The 20,719-nt window shown below is 41.2% G+C and overlaps 1 protein-coding gene and 1 long non-coding RNA gene across 2 annotated transcripts in view; one reads left to right on the top strand and one right to left on the bottom strand.

The window, feature by feature from the left end:
• The window catches only part of OLFM1 (olfactomedin 1), a 104,644-nt gene extending 88,164 nt beyond the window's left edge, over positions 1 to 16,480 (bottom strand). The window contains exon 1 of the mRNA XM_073599599.1: positions 15,815 to 16,480. Within this exon, the coding sequence (XP_073455700.1) occupies positions 15,815 to 15,880 (66 nt within the window). The 5' untranslated portion in view covers positions 15,881 to 16,480. The remainder of the gene's footprint in view (positions 1 to 15,814) is intronic.
• Positions 1 to 20,719, top strand: part of LOC141108218 (uncharacterized) — a 753,340-nt gene that overhangs the window by 26,534 nt on the left and 706,087 nt on the right. The window lies entirely within an intron of this gene.

The following is a 20,719-nucleotide window of genomic DNA, read 5'->3' as shown; positions in this document are numbered from 1 at the left end:
GATGTTCATGGCAGATTGGGGATAAAGACAGCCCACAAAGATACTGTATAGAGGCAATGTGCACTTCTCTATGAACTCCGAATCTCAATAATGTATTAAAGTGGTTGTGAACCCTTACATATACCCATTGAAGTTACTGGCCTCAGAGATGAAACACATCTTACTACATAAGATATGACATACAGTCTCTTCTTCTCTACATACATTAAAAGTATAGAATTTATAAAGCTTGTTTGAGCTTTCAGAAAACATGGGGCGGGGAGCTGAAATTGCAGACTGCAGAGCTAAGTGAGGAGAGCACTGAGAGCTGATTGGAGGGAAGCGATGCACCCCCCTACTCACAGCACACAGGAACAGAGCTGCTGCTGTGCACTGGGTATCCCTCCCCTGTAACCTTTTTTCTCTTGGTGTCAGCAAAACTTGCCTGGAGTGATTCATGGTTATAGCAGAGGAATGAAGCAGCAGGCAGAAATGACACTAAAGCTAGCCATATGTGGGTTGAAATTCAGCTGGTTTAGCCAGTGACCTACTGAGATTTGATCTCTGTATGGGCAGGCTAATTGTACAAAGTTAATCCATCAATTGAGCTAGGCTGTCAGATTTTTCACACGCAATTGCTGCCAGTTCTGCTGGCCGGAAAGGCTACCCCCCCCCCCTCCACTGACAGAACACAATAGCACTTTCGGAGGCATTCAGTGTTGATGGGGTAACCGAGCATACAGAACCTGTGGTGGAAGGAAACACAACTAAATCATCTATGGGCTGCTTTAGTGCTCCTAATCAGGTACACACTATAGAGGGATATGCTTTGTTCATATTTTCTGTTTGAGATTTACAACCATTCTAATTATGTAGAGCAAAATTAGTGGAATTCAGGAGCAGTATGTAGATCCAATATTTAGAAACCGCAGTGACCATGTATACTTCTCTATCTCAAATATACACGTCATTACCAACACAAGACACTGCAATGCAAAATCCCTACATATAAAATATACTGGGAATTACACCCAGCATATAGTACAAGATAAGTGTTACTGTATAGATTCAATATACAGGTTAAGAACAAATACAGTGAATTACACACAAACTACAGAACTAGGAAGGTAGTACTGTGCAACATCCATACATACATAATAGAAACTGATACTATGAATTACACACACCATGCAGAACTAGAGAAGTAGTACTGTGCGGCATCCATTCGGACATAATACAAATAAATCTATAAAAATAATACACAGCATACAGGACTCAAGTTGTACTGTGCAGCCTCCATACATACAGACCAAGAACAGACACTGAAAATTTCACCCAGCATACAAAACAAAAGAAGGCATACTGTCCAACATCCATAAATACAGAATAAGAACATATATTGAGGTTTAAGCCGTAGCCACTGTGCACCATCTATACATATAGAATGAGAAAATATGCAGATTGTTACATCCAGCAGCAAATCAAGAGCAGCGGTCATATGTACTATCCTCACATACAAAATAACAGCTCAGATACACCCAACATACAGAAAGAAAAGGGGTACAGAATAAGGGAAAGCATATTGTGCAACATTCAGAACAAGAGCAGATACTGAGAATTACACTCCTCATTAAAGTGTTTGTTATCCCAACATTTCATATTCCTGATATGTGCTTGTTGTGCCATGTACTTGTATGAAAAAACACCCTGTTCTCTTTGTATTGCTTCCTTTGTGTGAAATCCCTGGTGTTCCTGTCAGTCCCTCTAATTTCTTAATTAAAACTGACCACACTAAGCAGGAGAACACATCATGGTCAGTTCTCTAGCTGTGCTGGGAAATCGGGCTGCTCTCCTACAATGATCAGACTTGTCCTGACACACCGCCCCCACCCCCCTGTACACACACACACACACTTTCACTGGGAAGATTAGTATACTGTGGTATCTCCACCCCAAGCTCTAATGCAGCTGAGAACAGAGGGAAAGTAATAATTTATTTAAAAAATGGGAAAAGAGGTATTTATATATTTTTTTCTTATATCTTTACACAACTGTTTTGCCTTCTATTTCTATTTTAGACAGAATGGGTTGTTTTATACGGTGATCATTTACAATCATTTTAAATACAAGAGAGGGGTTACTGTGCAGCATCCATACATATAGAATAAGAACAGATGCTGAGAATGACTCCCAGCAACAAACCAAGAGAAGTCGTATACAGCATCCACACATACAGGGTATTTAACAGATACTGAGAATTACACCCAGCATATAAAACCAGAGAAATTGTACTGCACAGAATTCAAATGTACAGAATCAGGAGAGAATATCCGACTACATACCAGAGAAGTGTTATTTGTTAACATTTATACATACAAAATAAGATCACAGGCTAAGAGTTACACTCAGCATACAGTACAAAAGAGAGGCATTGTACAGGGAGGGTCTACACATACATAATAAGGATGCCAACTAAGCATTCTACAAAATGTACAGGACAACTATGCAGTGTCCATACATACAGAATATAAACAGATACTGAGATTTACACCCAGCAAACAGAACATGAAGTGTTACTGTGCAGTGTCCAGAAACACAGAATTGAAGCAGATACGGAGGATTAAGTGTGGTACACACTATAAGAAAATTGGGCGAACGTTTGTCCGTTTTTTCTCAATGTTTCACAGCAAATCTAAACTGATGAACGAAAATTCTGGTATGACAAAGGCTTTTATTTTTTTGTTTCTGATCATGCGCAGTCTTTTTCTCTTGTACGAAAATCGGACAAAAACGGTACACATTAAACGAAAATCGTTTGTTCTGTTTCCATACGAGAAAAATTTTGGAGTTTGTCCCTTCGGGAATTTTTGTACGAAAATTCGGAATCGGCTGTCGAAAGTTATGTAGACACTATACAAAAATTCTTTGGTTGAAAATGTTTGCCCGATTTTTCTTAGTGTATACAAGCCTTTACACCTAGTTTCAGCACCAATATATGCCATATAGGCACAGAGAAGCTACCCAACATACAGAACACAAACAAATGCCATTGTGCAACAGCCATACATGCTGGAGAATAAAACCAGATAGTTGGAATTATAGAAAGCATACAGAACAGCAGAGATGGAACTGTGCAATACACTTATATACAGAATAAGATCAGATAGAGAGAATTACACCTGACTTGCAGAACAAGAGAAGCGCTACTGTGCAATGTATATGGAGAATAAGGGCAGATACCAGAGGTGGGGGACTCGAGTCACCTGTTTATGGACTTGCGACTTGCTTGACAAAATTAAATAAATGACTCGACTTGACTTTGACTTGGGCTATTTGACTTGCAATGACTTGGCACCAGTGCTGTGTCTTGGCCTAGGCAAAAGCCGCCCCCCCCCCCCCCCCAAAAGAAAGCTCCCCTCGAGTCCCGGCTTCAGGGTAGATCAGTATTTTGACTCAATTTGTGACTTGCCCAAAATAAATGACTTGACTTGACTTGCTTGACTTCTAGCAGGGACTCGACTTGACTTGCTTGCTTTTCGCCACAGTAACTTGGGACTTGCTTGTGACTTGAAGGTTAAGACTTGAGACTTGCTTGTGACTTGCACATGTGTGACTTACTCCCATCACTGGCAGATACTGAGAATTACACACTGCATGATCAACAGGCCAATGCTGATGTGTTTTTTATTCTAATATACTGAAGTAGCCAATTACTACAACTACACCCCATATCCAAAAAGATAAGGGAATTTTTGATATTTTCGTGTATATTTTGAATTGAAAATTGAGCTTAAAAGAAACTATGATAAATAGAACAGGACAATTGAGTCCTGGCATTTAGGAAACTAATTTTAAAGTACAACTAAAGACAAAACTTTTTTTTAAACGTTGGAGTGGAGATGGATTAGAAGGCCTGTCCATTCCTATTGCTGTCTGTGCCCTATTAAGGAGATTCATCCTCTCTATTTGTCCCTTTTACCATTCTCATTAGAAGTTAAAGTAAAAAAAAATCCCAAATTTTGGGTTGTCCCCAGAAAAGTAAAAGAAGGGGAAATCTTCCAATGGGGACACTAGTTCTGGTGACCTGGGGGCCCCCAAGGAATTCCTTTAATTCCCTCTCACTACCTGTTTGTCTATGGGACAGGAAGAGAAGGGAAATCTCCCCAATAGGACACAGATGGCAAAAAATAACTGAAAGGGGTTATAACCCTCCCTTACGCTATCCAAAATGATAAAAAAAAAAAGTTCAGTACTTTAAACTTTCAGCAATTATATAGAGATACTAGTCTTCAACTACCAACAGTTGACCATTTCAGTTTGTAGTGTAGCGCTCTGGCTTTGGTATTCACCCCTCTCATAGCAAATGGGGATATAATTCTTCTGTAATGTGAAATACAGTGGGCACAGAAAGTATTCACACCCCCTTAAATGTTTCACTCTTTGTTATATTGCAGCCATTTGCTAAAATCATTTAAGTTCATTTTTTTTCTTCATTAATGTACACACAGCACCCCATATTGACAGAAAACACAGAATTGGTGACATTTTTGCAGATTTATTAAAAAAGAAAAACTGAAATATCACATGGTTCTAAGTATTCAGACCCTTTGCTGTGACACTCAAATATTTAACTCAGGTGCTGTCCATTTCTTCTGATCATCCTTGAGATGGTTCTACACCTTCATTTGAGTCCAGCTGTGTTTGATTATACTGATTGGACTTGATTAGGAAAACCACACACCTGTCTATATAAGACCTTACAACTCACAGTGCATGTCAGAGCAAATGAGAATCATGAGGTCAAAGGCACATATCTGGCCAAGGTTACAAAAAAAATTCTGCTGCACTTAAGGTTCCTAAGAGCACAGTGGCCTCCATAATCCTTAAATGGAAGACGTTTGGGACAACCAGAACCCTTCCTAGAGCTGGCCGTCCGGCCAAACTGAGCTATCGGGGGAGAAGAGCCTTGGTGAGAGAGGTAAAGAAGAACCCAAAGATCACTGTGGCTGAGCTCCAGAGATGTAGTCGGGAGATGGGAGAAAGTTGTAGAAAGCCAACCATCACTGCATCCCTCCACCAGTCGGGGCTTTATGGCAGAGTGGCCCGACGGAAGCCACTCCTCAATGCAAGACACATGAAAGCCCGCATGGAGTTTGCTAAAAAAACACCTGAAGGACTCCAAGATGGTGAGAAATAAGATTCTCTGGTCTGATGAGACCAAGATAGAACTTTTTGGCCTAAATTCTAAGCGGTATGTGTGGAGAAAACCAGGCCCTGCTCAGCACCTGTCCAATACAGTCCCAACAGTGAAGCATGGTGGTGGCAGCATCATGCTGTGGGGGTGTTTTTCAGCTGCAGGGACAGGACAACTGGTTGCAATCGAGGGAAAGATGAATGCGGACAAGTACAGGGATATCCTGGATGAAAACCTTCTCCAGAGTGCTCAGGACCTCAGACTGGGCTGAAGGTTTACCTTCCAACAAGACAATGACCCTAAGCACACAGCTAAAATAATGGAGTGGCTTCACAACAACTCTGTGACTGTTCTTGAATGGCCCGGCCAGAGCCCTGACTTAAACCAAATAGAGCAGAGATATGCAATTAGCGGACCTCCAGCTGTTGCAAAACTACAAGTCCCATCATGCCTCTGCCTCTGGGTGTCATGCTTGTGGCTGTCAGAGTCTTGCTATGCCTCATGGAAATTGTAGTTCTGCAACAGCTGGAGGTCCGCTAATTGCATATCCCTGCAATAGATCATCTCTGGAGAGACCTAAAAATGGCTGTCCACCAACGTTTACCATCCAACCTGACAGAACTGGAGAGGATCTGCAAGGAGGAATGGCAGAGGATCCCCAAATCCAGGTGTGAAAGACTTGTTGCATCTTTCCCAAAAAGACTCATGGCTGTATTAGATCAAAATGGTGCTTCTACTAAATACTGAGCAAAGGGTCTTAATACTTAGGACCACGTGATATTTCAGTTTTTCTTTTTTAATAAATCTGCAAAAATGTCAACAATTCTGTGTTTTTCTGTCAATATGGGGTGCTGTGTGTACATTAATGAGGAAAAAAATTAACTGAAACGATATTAGCAAATGGCTGCAATATAACAAAGAGTGAAAAATTTAAGGGGGTCTGAATACTTTCCGTCCCCACTGTATATTGAATATTATCACCGAAAGCTGGTGTGGGTTAGATATAATTGGATCAGGCATTACAATGGTGAGATCTCTGTATGGCATGCTTTTACAACCCAGAGAAGTTTAAGTGAAGTATCGGGTGTTGTATGTCTGTCAGAACCGCAGAGAGACACAGGTAGAATGAACAATGGCTGCTACACACATTCTGACTGCCTCATAGCTGTGTCTGTCTACAATTAATATTTTTATTGTACATACTAAATGAGAAGCCAGCTTAGAAATTACACAATCATGTAATTCTTTTGCCTATGAACTTCTTGGATGTGTTCACAAATGTTGGACACAGATCAGCCCCTGCTGTAGCCTCTCGCCTTGTGAATTTGTACAATATTACAATAATACACTGCTGTATAGTATGATGTATCAGGACTGTATTCATGCAGACTTGTAAAGATCGTGACAGGTCCACTTTAAAGTGGGTTGTCTTTTATGCGTCTATCAAAAGTAAGATCAGTGTATCATATCCTGGTATAGTAAAGTAGCCTTCTCCGTGTTGGTGGGGCTTTTGTGTTTAGTTAGAGATGACATGTAACACAGATGTCACCTGCAGGTGGGGTCTGCAGCATCCTTGCCCTGCCTTCAGAGTAAGTTGGAGGATCTTATCAAGACATTCCCACATTTGTGGTTTTGTTAGGAAAGTGCATGTGACATACAAGTTTACCAAAGCTTCCATTTAAAGTATTGAAAACACATTCTTTCCTAAATCTTGGAACATTTTTTTTTTTTTTTTTTGTGCAGTTGTGTATAATAAGTGGTGAGCGCACAGAAAAGCTTACACTTTATCCTTCATGACATGAAAGGCCACAGCAAAACCCCATCCTGCCCTAGAGGAATTTACAGATCTGGGAGTGTGCAGCAAATGATTGTCAGTAAAATACCTTCAGTGGTCGCTGTCAAAAAACAAGAAGAGTAGAAATTGCAGCCAACAGGCTCATTGTGAAAATGAGTTACACAGCTGGAAGAAGGAAGGGACATTCTGTAACAGGGGACAGTATTCTGAGGGTGTTTTTGTCCTACATTGATAGAAATATTTGTTGTAAAAGCTTACGTTCTAATAGAATTACGGGACCTACCATTGCTGACTGTAAACGGGTATGACCAACTCATTCACATTGCCTCCTTCCTAGTCTTTGTATCAGTCAGCATATCATGTTTGATAGAATTGTGAAGTATTTCAATATAGCTCCCAGGTGACAGCAGGAGAAAGGAAAATGATGAAAATTCCAGTTTGGATGGTTTGCTTGGAGAGTGAAAAGGAGCCGAATTGAGAAGACAATTTCTTTAAAGCTTCAGAAAAGTGTGGCTGGCTTGAATAGAAGGCAGATGCACACCCAGCTACACTCTTGCCACAATTTATTTGTTTTAGAGATTTTGTTTTTTAAATATATTTCTGGATTTGCAAAATAATATATTGGTGAGTACCCAGGATCAAAGCATTGCTGGAGCCATATTCGTATGTGACTGGTGAGAAATTAGTGGGTAAGGTTCTCTGGTGGGACAGAAGAATGGAAGCTCCTCTGATGAAGACTACTCTGAATGTTATGATATTCTCTGTACAGCACTGTGGAATATGACAGATCTATTGTATATAAAAATAGCCTGATCTTGTTAGTTTCTGTCCTGCCTAATGACGAGAGAAGTGGTTGTTTGTTTCTAGTGTGTGAGATTATATATAAATGTGTAATGTAGTGTAAATGAGATGGAGGCAACAAATCACTTTCTAAAAGTTACTGCTTCTGGAGATAATTATTTTTTTTAGCTAATTAAAACTTTTTTTTCCAGAATTGATATGAAGATTTAAACTTGAAGAAATACAACTCAAACATTGAGGTAGATTTTATTAAAGTGGTAGTAAACTAATTTTGCCTATTTTTACCTACAGGTAAGCTTATAATAAAGGTTACCTGTAGGTAAAATAAATATATCCCAAACGTGCACCGTGCGTGACGTCATTGCGGCTTGGCCAATCAGAAGGCCGGAGCCCGCAAACCCGAGAGGAAAACCAGATGAAGATAAAAGCCCTGTCAGTGGTGACAGCACACCGCTGGAGGGCTTTGTTTTAAGGTAAGTATTTCATAATGTGCTAGTATGCGATCCATACTAGCACATTAGGATATTACCGGTACTTACAGCATAAAACGTTTTTTTTTTTTTGTTTTTTTTTCAACAAGCTTTGCCACCGCTTAAAAGTGGTAGTAAAGTCCACATAAACATGCTAAAAGATTGCCCCCCTGGAGATTTAAGTTATAATGAACTAGTAAACACCGCAAACTAGTACATTATGACAGGCTTATCTCTTAAACAGAGCCCTCCAGCGCTGTGCTGTCACAGCTTCCCCGGCGCCTCCATCTTCTCCTTCTTCTGGGATTCCTTGGACGTGAATTGGGTGCTTTACAAAATGAAGCTTTACCACATTCACCAAACTCTGAGGAAAATGAGTGCAATTGCTGCACTTTGCAAAGTGCACACTCTATTTGCCTTTACTAAATCAACTCAACAGTCTTCCTACTAAAGTAGATGGTGTGAGTAAAGTTTAAAATCCCTGTCAGATTTTTTTTCCCCTTTTTTCTGTTCTGTTTTCTGTCAATGTGTTCTTTGGAAGATTTCTCCTTGCCTCCTGTTATGATGGTTGACAAATTTTGGCTTTCCCTTCACTTTCTGTGAGAGAGAGGGTGAATCTCCTTAGTGAGGACCCAGGCAGCAGATAAAATGTAACCAGTTTTATCACCACCAAAATCTAGAAATAAAATTGTTTTGGCACCGTTAGGCCAGCTGCAGGTCCAGTGACCATCACTGTTTCCCTCAGCAAGTTAGTGGAACATTTGAGGGCCCGTTCATACCAGAATGCGGTGCTGGAAACCTGTGTTTCATGTGCATTTTTCATGTGTGTTTCATATGTGTTCAAAACACGCTGGGTGTGCCCTCTGCTGTGGGTGTCATTGTATTCCTAATGACACCCCAAATGCAGATTGCAAGCACACTGCACTTGCCTGCATCGGATCACATGGCACCACAGTACCATGCGATCTGGTTGCAATGCTTTTTTAAAATAGCGCATGTACTAGTGTTGCCACCTCATCCCTTTAAACCCGAACACACCTGAATTACACAGGTTCTGAGGGTAATTTTATGCAGATAAGGCACCAAGTGAGTTTAATTACCACCTTAATCAGCCACAGAACCTGTGTAATTGATATGTGTTAGGTTTTAAAGGGATGAGGTGGCAACCCTAGCATGTACTACTTTTGGTGTGATCCAGTGCGATTTTAGCCCATTCAAATGAATGGGCTGAAAATCTCACTGCAATGAATTGCACAGAAACAAGGACCGTGATTCAGCTGTGTGTGAGCTGGTCCTGGAAGTCTGCAGAATTTGACCGAAAGTCCCTCCAGCACTAAGTAAATTCCCTCTTTTAGTGGGAAGCGACACACTAGCCACTTAAGGACCATGTCACACCGATATACGTCGGCCGCAAGCTCTGTGAGTGTGACTGCATTCTGCCTAGTGACAGGACACTGATCACAGCTCCCTGTGATCGGGAGCAGTGATCAGTGTCGTGTCACAAGTAGCCCATCCCCCCCACAGTTAGAACACCTCCCTAGAACACACTTAACCCCTTCAGCACCCCCTACTGGTTAACCCCTTCACTGCCAGTGTCATTTTTAAAGTAATCAGTGCAATGTATAGCACTGATCGCTGTATCAATGACAATGGTCCCAAAATGGCGTCAAGTGTCCGATCTGTACGCCATAATGTCGCAGTCATGATAAAAAACGCTGATCGCAGACATTACTAGTAAAAAAAAAAAAATAATAAAAATGCCATAAAACTATCCCCTATTTTGTAAACGCTATAACTTTTGCGCAAACCAATCAATAAACGCTTATTGCATTTTTTTTTTTTTTTAACCAAAAATATGTAGAAGAATACGTATCGACCTAAACTGAGGAAAAAAATTGTTTTTTTATATATTTTTTGGGGATAATTATTATAGAAAAAAGTAAAAAAATATTGCTTTCTTTTTCAAAATTGTCGCTCTTTTTTGTTTATAGCGCAAAAAATAAAAAACGCAGAGGTGATCAAATACCACCAAAAGAAAGCTTTATTTGTGGGGAAAAAAGGACGCCAGTTTTGTTTGGGAGCCACGTTGCACGACCACGCAATTGTCAGTTAAAGCGACGCAGTGCCGAATCGCAAAAAGTGCTCTGGTCTTTGGGCATCCAAATGGTCCAGGGCTGAAGTGGCTAGGGTTGATTTACTGAAGGCTAATAGACTGCGCACTTTTCAAGTACAGATGCACCAGAGGTTAGTAACTGAGATGAAGCTTCACTTTGCAAAGAATACCCAATCACATGCAAGAAAAATAAAAATAAAAAAAAAACAGCATTTTTGCATGCACATGATTGAATGATAGAAGTCAGCAGAGCTTCCCCTCATTTACTAAGCTCTGGAGCAACTGCACAGTCTATTTGTCTTTTAATAAATCAACCCCACTGAATGGTTGGCATCATAAGTTGCCTATCTTATGATGAAAGACCAATGCAACAGCCTGACTTTGAGAGACTGGGTAGAGACACTGAGTAGACACACACCCTGTCATTTAGCTGATTGACCTATTGCCAAGCTTGAGCATGTGCTGTATGTGCTGCATGGGGTTGAGTGAATTTGTGAATAAATCTATGGAAATTCTAAATCTCAGAAAGCTAGCATTCACACACAGGAGTTTCAGGAAATACCACAGGTGCTGCCAGGATGGTTCACTGGTTTTATGGTGGTGTGAAGGCTATCAATGCCAGACATGAAAATGCTTAAGGCATTTCACTTCTCCTTATTTTATGTATCCATTATACTAGGTGGTAATAATCGTTATTCTCTGCAGTTCTTCCACTATGCTCACTGTGTGGTCAGTGAGGTTGAGATTGTGCATAGTTTTATAGCAGATTTTGCTGTATATGAAATATAAGAAAACGATTTTATTTGCACTTCATAGCATTAGTTCTATTCTTGGCCCTGCTATAGCATCTAGTACAGCATTGTAAAGTGTTTCACCTATCCAAAAGCATGCATATAGGAGGGTTTATTGGCAGAATAATTAGCCTTATGGAAAGGTGTAGCTGTTAGCATAAACCACCCCCAGAGTGTGCCCATTGCCCCAAAAGCCCACAGACTGAGCTTCTAAACTGTCACTGTATGTAGGAAATCTCTGACTCCATATAACAGGTTCATGGCACGTGTAGCCCAGAGGGGACCCTAGTTTGTCAAAATAAATTCATCATAACAGTTTAAAGTTGTAGCAAGTGATAAAATCATATTAAAAGCAGAGATAATGAAGTCGCATAACATGACACCCACCAGGGGTTATCTGGTAATCACTCTCTCGTACAGGGCATACGTACTCTAGTAAAGTTGAGAAATATCTGGTCACCTCATGCTGGCTCGGTGCAGGAAGAATAAGTTAGGGATAAATAACTGCAACATCAAAGTGCCTTTTTGGGGGGGGGACTCCAGTGTCATTGGGGGAAGATATGATGAATGGCTGCTGGCATGAAACATTGTTGTGCGTGTTTGGTTATCCTCAACCCTTCCCTTATGGAAAGTTATGAAATAAAACCTGAAAAAATACATGGAGTAAACTCAATCCCTCAATTTTATAGAGGGGCCAAGACATCGCCCATCACAGCATCATACCTCCAATTGTTCCAGGATCCCACACACAGACATCTGAGTCTTAGCAGAAGGGTTTGGCCCAATTTTGTTAGCATATACAAAGCATAATTGTCCTTACTATTGACACGCAACGGGGTGGATTTACTAATGGCAAATCCACTGTGCACTACAAGTGCAGTTGCTGTAGATCTTGGGGGAAGCTCTGCTGATTTATATCATCCAATAATGTACAAGCAAAAAATGCTGTTTTTTATTGTCTTTGCATGTCCCCCTCAGATCTACAGCGACTTCACTTCTAGTGCACAGTGGATTTGTCTTTAGTAAATGACCCTCATTGGCTTCTGTACAAGTTGGCTGCTAACAAGTGTATTCTGTGTTTTCTGTACCCACAACAACAGATGGATTTGGCATCTACCAGAGCTGCCAGAAAAGCATTGGTGTTTGGCACCAATTTTTTGGTCCAGAGAGGATTCTTAAGAACTGCTCAGCTCCTAAAAGTCCTATTTTTCTGATTGCAGGATTTACTGTTTGTTCATCTGTAAACCAAACCTCTGTTAAATCGGCACAACTTTTACTGTTCCAATGGGTTTAGAAAATCTCTGTGATATAGTGGACTGATTCGGTGTATATGCCAGGGTTTTTCTGTTTAGCCATTCTGCTACCATGTGAGATTATCCCAGTACATCAGCTTAGGGACTGATTAACACTATTCATGGACATGCTGGGCTCCTTAGCCATTAATATTAGGCAGATACATGTTTCTTGTGTTCCATGTTAGTGCAACTTTCCTCCCAAAACACAAATACATTCTCTGACTTGGAGACCAATGTGAATGGCACAATGTTCTCTGTAAAGCATTTCAAAAAATGTCAGGGCTATATACATGTAAAATAAAGTGTGTGACTGTGGTGGGGACATTAGAATGTAAGCTCTTCTGGTGCAGAGACTGATGTGACTGATACAATGTACTGCAGAAAATCCTAAATGCTAGTTGTTAGTTAGTTGGTCAGGTTATAAAAAGACATAAATCTATCAAGTTTCAACCAATCAATCAAATACATTAAAAACCTGCACATAAAGAACCCCAAATCCGCAGTTGATCCAGAGGAAGGTAACGTATAGTAATGTTGTGTAACTGTGGTCAGTGTAAGCTCCTCTGGAGTGGTGTTCACTGTACAGCGCTGCAGAATGTCAGATCTACAGTATTTAAATAAATGATAACAGTATGTGACTTGTGGGACATTGAGTGTAAGCTCATTTGGTTCAATGTTCCCTGTACAGTTCTGCAGAATAAGTTATAGATATATAATAATAATGTGACTGGTGAGAGATTAGAGTGTAAACTCGACTGGTGTTCACTGTACAGCACTACAGAATATGACAGAGCTATATAAATAGAGCCTGGACACTGGTCTTGTTGGGATCTGTCCTGCCTAATGACAAGAGAAGTGGTGACTGGTGGTTTGTTTCTAGCAGCGTGTGAGATCATATATGAATGTGTAATGTAGTGGAAATAGGACAAAGATTGATGTAGCCCTGCTGCTCATGTCCAATTACCTCTGCAGCTCTGTTCTGTGTGTGCAATAAAGGCCAGCATCCTTCTGCATCTGAAAGTCACTTTGGAAGATCTGTTCTGTGTTGTTCTCGGCACGGCTCCCCACCAGCCTGAAAAATCCTCGCTCAACAGTCAGGTAGCAATTTATCTGCCTCTCCGTCTCTCCACTCATCATCAGCGCTTCTGTACTGCGGCGAGGCGGAGGTGCATGTCCGGCTGTGACACTGATTGTTAGACAGTGCCGTGTACGATTGTGCATTACAGGGGAGCTTGTACTGTACCGCCTGTCCCTGGCAGAAGAATATGCTCAACTTCTTGGGGTTCCTGTTTTATATCTGTGTTTAGAATTAAGCAAGCTGTTCGCTGATGGTACATGAACGCAGGATATCCATCGCTGGCACATTTTATCTCGAGTGTTTACATCGATCAGACCCTCTCGGTATCTTGGTTAAGTGAGCAAAAGCTGAATACATTAAGTCTGCCTATTCTGCAGCCACCTCACTCAAATTCTAAGCATCTTTTCATTAACTGAGTGCTACTTTACATATTGCATGGAATGCTCTGCAGACAGTTTTATTATAGGCTATTTACAGGTAACACAAACAAGATGTCAATCATCCGGTGCAGTCACAAAGCACTGACATCTCCATCTGTGGTAGAACTCTTCCAAGCTAAGCCACTCCAAGTGACATTGTGCACGTGTGGAGCACCGCATCTCATAGCAACCACCTACAGTTATCTCTGATCTCACAGCCCCAAATGCTGCTGAAATTCTATTGCTCTGGGTTATTGCACTTTGCAACATCACAGCAATGAAGCAATAAACATTTCTTAACTTTGTGTAGCTTTTATTGGTGACTATACCCCCCCCCCCCCCAACATTCCCCAGATTTAGAGTTAGATGTGATCCACCAGCTTATGATTCTGAAATCCAGGTCTAATTGGGATCAGTTTCCTGGCTTCTCTGCTCACTTTCTATTCATAATCTCATTAGACACGTGCAAATCCTCCCTACTTGACTCCTATTTGGCTAATCAAACAAATCTGTGCAGTTGGTGGTTGTGTTAGCTAGCAATGGATAAAGTTCACATGTAACCAGCCAGCTAATTGCCCCCCTAGATCTCTCCACCACACGCACAGAAAGGACATTTAAATGTCACCGTCACTCAATGGCAAATGAGAAGATGCTGAATGGCAGTGGCTGTAGAAGTAAAACTGGACAGCAACATGATGTCTGACGCTTTTGTTAAACCAACACTTCAGAATTTTTATTCCAGGTTCTGCTGTGGTGTGTCATTATCCCATTCAGCCTGGGAGATGCATCATATCTTCAGGAGGCAATCAGGAAGCAAGAACTTAAGACTTTCTCACTGTTATCTGTTGTACGCTTTTTACACACACACACGCTGAGATTTGTGTGCTGTACAATCATCTTGGTGATCATTTCCTGAGATATGGCCAAAGTGTGAGATTTTCCAGAAACACTACCAAATTACAATTTAATTGTATGGAAAGATTGTGATGGTACTACATAGTAGACCACTTCATTCTACCATTAATACAAATGCTCAGCAATTCAGCTGGATGCAATTAAAGACTGACACACACACTTTGAGATCTGATAACAAGATGTTAAAATAATTCAACCCTTTGCTTTATTTTTATTACCTTTATACATATATGATAGTCTGCCACAGTGCACATAAGCTATGGCTGTCTTTTAAAGGATTGGGAGTGCAAGCATAGCTGCCAACATTTCCAAATACATTCCAGGGACATTCCGCTGCTAAGCTGGTGTGTTTAAACTCAAGAAGTGTGGTAAGGCACAAGTAGGCCTTCAGAAAAATGATATACCCAAATTGTGCTTTTCTGTCTAACTAGAATTTGTTTTGTTTTTCTTTTGCTTTTAAATGTGGGGCAGTAAACCTTAACATAAAAAGTCCCAAGACCGATAAGACATGTTTACAACTGATGGCAATGTGTAGAGTGAGGGACTTCAAAGGCATAGCTGGTCTTGAAAACCAGGGACATTTTTAAGGGATAAGTTTTCCAGAATAGGTATTGACCAAGGAAATAGGTTGGTTATCATCTGTGGTATAGATGGGGCTCTTACCATTTCTGCCACAACCTACACACGGCAAATGGTCTTTGCCAGCCTCATCCTTCACTATAGCCATCCAGCACGACCAGCAGTGGCCTCCTACGACCTCTGAACTACTCAAAAAGGGGGAGGCAACAATGCCAACATATGCCCAGAATAAAATTCCAGAATTGCCCCAGAGGTTCGGGCAGGTGTGATTGTAATTGCAACGTGCACGCGTGGACAGAAAAGCCGGCTGGATGGAACGCAGAGAACAACATAGCGCTGTGCTGCGATCCATCAGAGAAAAATGAAAGGATTGGTAATGACCTACTTGGGTGAGTTCGGTGCCCATCAAGATGAGGAGGAACAGGCTCAAAAGCTTGCTTGTGGGTTGCATCGCCGGGTGCCAGGTTCAGCCGTGATAGCAATTCCTCCTTCTCACGCTCTCTTCTGTCTTTGCCTTCTCCTCAGTGTGCTTTTGTTCCACAGCCGCCCGTATCTTCCGTCCTTCCGCTGCGTCTCAGCTGCCCTAGGAGACGAGGCGAGGAGTCTGCTGTGGAAAGTGTCCACTTTGCATATTTGTTCTCGATCTTGATCCGTTGCTATCTCCTTGTGCCTCTGTGCGTGTGTGTATCTTATTTAATGGCTTCCTTGACTGAACGGCATTTGCAGGGAGGAACTCAATGGAGCACAAAACAATGGTGTTGCTTTTGCCAAAAGTTTGCCGTGAAAGGAAGGTTAGCGGTTGAGGGAGGAAGGAAAAACAAAATTAGAAAAGCGGTGGTTAGCAGTGATGCAGCTAGTGAAAAGGTACCACAATTTTCCCTCAGAGGGCTGGTTTTTCTGCCAGCAGAACGCAGCCTGTAAGCCTCAGCCCGATTGGCTATTGTGCAACGCTTGCAGATTGGCCTTTTAATATTTGCCTGCCCGCTGGACCTGTCAGTGTGTCTGTGCAGCCTCGCCTGTGATTGGAGGCTGTAAGATGCCTCTGCCTCTTGTCTTTTGTTCCTTTCTCCTCCAGCAAGAAGACACAGATTGCAGGAGTGAATAGCTGGGATCACACCAGGCTGTCCTGCATATTAGTGTGTCATTACACCGTCCTACTCAGCGCTTAACAAAGAGCCTTAGACACAGACGGGGGGGAGGGAGGGCATTGTTATGAACAGATCTATCTAAGGTTTCAGCTTCAGGATTTGGATGGTAATACAATCACTGATAGCTGCCTGAGTGCAACCCTCTATTACACACTGTATATCAAGGATTAAAGGGTCACTCCACCCAGCGCTGATATTTTGGTTATAGGTAGAGGGCTGGTAGACCAAAGTACCTGAGGTGTTCTCATGTATTTTGTGGATGGTTGTAGTCCAGTCTCCCTGCAGTAAAGCAGCTAGAGGAATCTTGCCCTCCTTCCCCGCTGCAATATCCCTAATGTCAAAACTGAAAATGAAGCCTTGAGACACACACCGTACAAAGAAAGGGTAACTGGTTCCCCTAAGTACAGCGAAACGTAATGAGCAAATGTTTGGAACACAACTTGCAATGAAATCCAGACAAAATGGTTAAATACACCATTCAGTTACATTAAAAGGAGCTGTTTTACCTGCAAAGGGCCATATATTTCTGTCTGTCTAGTCCTGAGACATGCAGAGCCTTACCAGAGAGCAGTTAAAGCTGAATTCGAGACAGAAAGAAAACAAATTAATGCAGCTCTGTATTCATTAATGCACCCTTTAATATACATTTTAATATGGCAGGCGTAATTAGTACCTGAATTTGTCAACAGAGCTTAGAGAGGGACAGTAAGAAGCAGCATCACTGAAGTGTGTGGCAATGAAAAGAGCACACCGATAGGAGGAGAGACCAAAGTGCCAGAGATTATTAGTGTGCTGCTTCTCATTTCCCTACAGTCATAGGGTGAGGATAGGGAAGGGACCTTTAAAGTGACACTAAGCAATATCCCTATTATCCAAAAATGATCCATACACATTCACAAATTATTGGCCCTGTAGTCTTTTTACATTAAAAAAAAAAAATAGTTGTATACTGTGTATTTCTGCATCCATATTACATCCCCTGTAAGCTTCCAAACCTCTCCTGTCCCCCCCCCCCCGCATTTCCATTTGGCATGAGCATTGAACTTTAGTTGCCAATCTTGTGCATTGCTCTATGCACACGACATATCTTGTAGTCCATAGTCCGTCTCAGGAGTGAGCAGGAAAGAGTTGCTAAGTTATAAGAGGGTAAATCCGCGCTTAGGACGGAGTAGGGGCTGCTGCCTATCTCTAATTAGTACCCCTAGGGGTCTAATTGTGCAGTAAATAAGTGAAAAAATGAGACCATAAGCGGCGCTGCCCTCTGTACCAATTAATGGGTGCCAAGTGAGAAAAAAATATATATATAATAAATCCCACAGATCACACTGCGTCAAGATGACTACAATACATAAAACTTCCACCAATATTTGAAACCTACTATAGTTTAGGCCAAAAAATAAGACATATATCTATGGATAAGCAGATTAGCAAAAAACACCAATATTAAGAAGTGCTGACAGAGGATGTATTCCCCTTACGTGGTAAAAAGTCATCCAAGGTGGAAATATACCTATGTGATAATATAAATGATCCCTGAGTTTACAAGATTAAAGTGAGACAGTGCAATCAGATAACTATTTACCCCAAACATTCAAAAGTATTCAAAAATATTGGGACAACAGTGGCGCCACAAAATATTCAAAAGTATTGGGACAGTAATAAAAAACAATAAGTGTTGTGCTAATAAGTGTAATGAATATAATTAGTATAGTGTCTACATGTCCCCTCAATGTATATATGCAGGAAATCTTACAAAAAAACTATATTTGGCCCCAATAGTCAAAAGTGTTGAGACAGTGAAACGTATAGAACCGTGAAATGTGATGTGTCCTATGTGCAAAACGTAAGTTGTGTAGATAAACAGATGATATTTATGTAGATAAACAGATGATATTAAAACCTCTCCCAATGTTCCCACCCCCACCCCTTTCTTCAGCAGCTCTGCAAGGATTGGCTGTTCCACACCTCAGCATGATTTGGCATGCTGAAGTCATGTGGTTACTTTCCTGTCTTTTCACTGGATGTTAGAGATCATAGCAGAAGTTCAGTGTAAGAAATACACAGGAGAAAATGCATATTGACAAGGGGAGTGTAGAGGTGGGCGGGGAGTCTACTGAGATCACAACTCCACCCACCGAGCTCCAGACAACAGACCCACCCACAGAGTCTGCAGTTTTTCGGCTCTCATAACAGACAGAGGGGAGACATTTGACAGGTAAAGATACATGCAGGAGGCATGTATATCCTTATAGATAACTCCTATGGCAGTAGTTTAAAAAGGATGACATTGGGTTTACATCCATTTTAAGGAAGTAAATGTGTGGTGATCTTCACACAGTAAGTTTATAAACTTCAAGATTGTTCAGAATAAAGTGATAGTAAACTCTGCTTTATGACCTGTACCAAGAGGTAAGTCTATAATAAGACTTGCCCGTAGGTACAGTGAATATCCCATAAATGTGTACCATATAGGAGATATTTACATTTGTAGTGGCTGGGGACCTCACTGGGGCATATGCACTGTGCTCTGATTAGATGACACACCTGAGTAATGCCGTCCATTGAGAGTGCTGTGCCGCAACAATGACTCCCATGTGCATGTGCAGGAGTGATGTCATCGCGGCCCAGCCATACAAATGGCCGGAGAGCTCGAAACCAGAAGGAAGGCTGGGTGAAGGTGGAAGCGCCAACAGCGTTGACAGCGTGCCACAGCAGGGCTTTGTTTTAAGGTAAGTCTAGCATAATGTGCCAGTATGCGGTCTAAACTAACACATAACTTAAACCACCCAGTGGCCCAAATATTTTTTTTCTATTGTAGGACTACCGCTTTATTAGGACTGGGCTAGAAATACAACATGGAAATGAACATATGATTTTTAATTTTGACTATAGATACACTTTAAGCTTTCCCAATTAAAGCATTTCATGAGAAAATGCGTAGTGTATAGCAATGGTTGCTATGGATCACTCTGAATATTTTAATTGCTCTTTGAATGATTCTATCTAGTTGAGATTCTTGGTTTCTACAGACAGTTCCAGAATTTGGAGATTTGCAAAAGAAATGCCTTTTGATTTAAACAATTACCAACTTAATTTCTGTTTTTTTGGAATCTATTTTGGGCTGTTGGGGCATGGCACCCCATACACTATCACCAGCATTACTGAGAGAAAAAAGGGGAGTGTGACACACAAGTGTAAAATAAAACACTCTTCGTGGAAGATCAGCGTTGTTCACCCCTCCCATAAAATGAAACACTCTTCGTGTCCTAGGATGACAAATCTCACCCTAGGACAGGAATTCAGGACACCCCCCCCCTTCTTTTCTCTGTAACATGGGGAGGAGTGGGTTCTGTAGTCCTAACACACTCCTGTCCTATGTGTCCATATGCATTTAGAACCTCTGTCATGCTTTTATTTAATTTATGTTACCTTTGGGAAGATTACACTCTTCATGATCACAGTTGACAGAGTGTCACAGACTGGAAGTAAGAGGAAGTCTCCAGCAAGGGGACACAAGGAGCAATAAAAACCCAACTGCACTTCTAATCTTTCTCTCCTTCGAAAAATAAAAATAAATACATTGACACAAGCTTGGCTTTAGGCCTGATTTACACCTATGCAGGTTGCAGTTTACATATTCCAGGTGCATTTTGCGTTTTTCAATACACGTTTTTCATCCATTGAAGTCTATGGAACCAAAAACCAGAAAAAAGTCCCTGGCCCTTTCCATAAGATGCACAGATGTGAACCTGACCCATAGGAAACCAAGGTAAATGGACTCTAGTGTGTTTCTGAAGAAGTGAAAATGAACTAAAAAATACATAAGTGTGAACCAGGCCTTAATCCTAATAACATACAGATCTGATAGCTGAGCGTCAGACAATTTGTTTAAAAAATAAATAAATAAACTTAAACACCAGGCAAACAGGGTAAATAGACTATCCAGAAAAAATTTAATCTGTTTGAACGGTTTTAAGATGGCCTCATCGTTCTGTGTGTGAAGTTTCACTTTGACTAAGGCTGGGTTCACATTGATGCAAATTGGATGTGGCTTTCCCTGCATCCAATTCGCATGACAGGAGAGTGTGACTGGCTCTCAAAGGAGCTGGTTCACACAGCTCCGGGTGGCCGCTGTCTGAATT

This window comes from Aquarana catesbeiana, linkage group LG09 (genome assembly GCF_042186555.1).
Source record: "Aquarana catesbeiana isolate 2022-GZ linkage group LG09, ASM4218655v1, whole genome shotgun sequence".
Taxonomy (NCBI): domain Eukaryota; kingdom Metazoa; phylum Chordata; class Amphibia; order Anura; family Ranidae; genus Aquarana; species Aquarana catesbeiana.
Note: the sequence above shows the minus strand (reverse complement) of the source record. Positions and strands in the feature narration are given on the sequence as shown.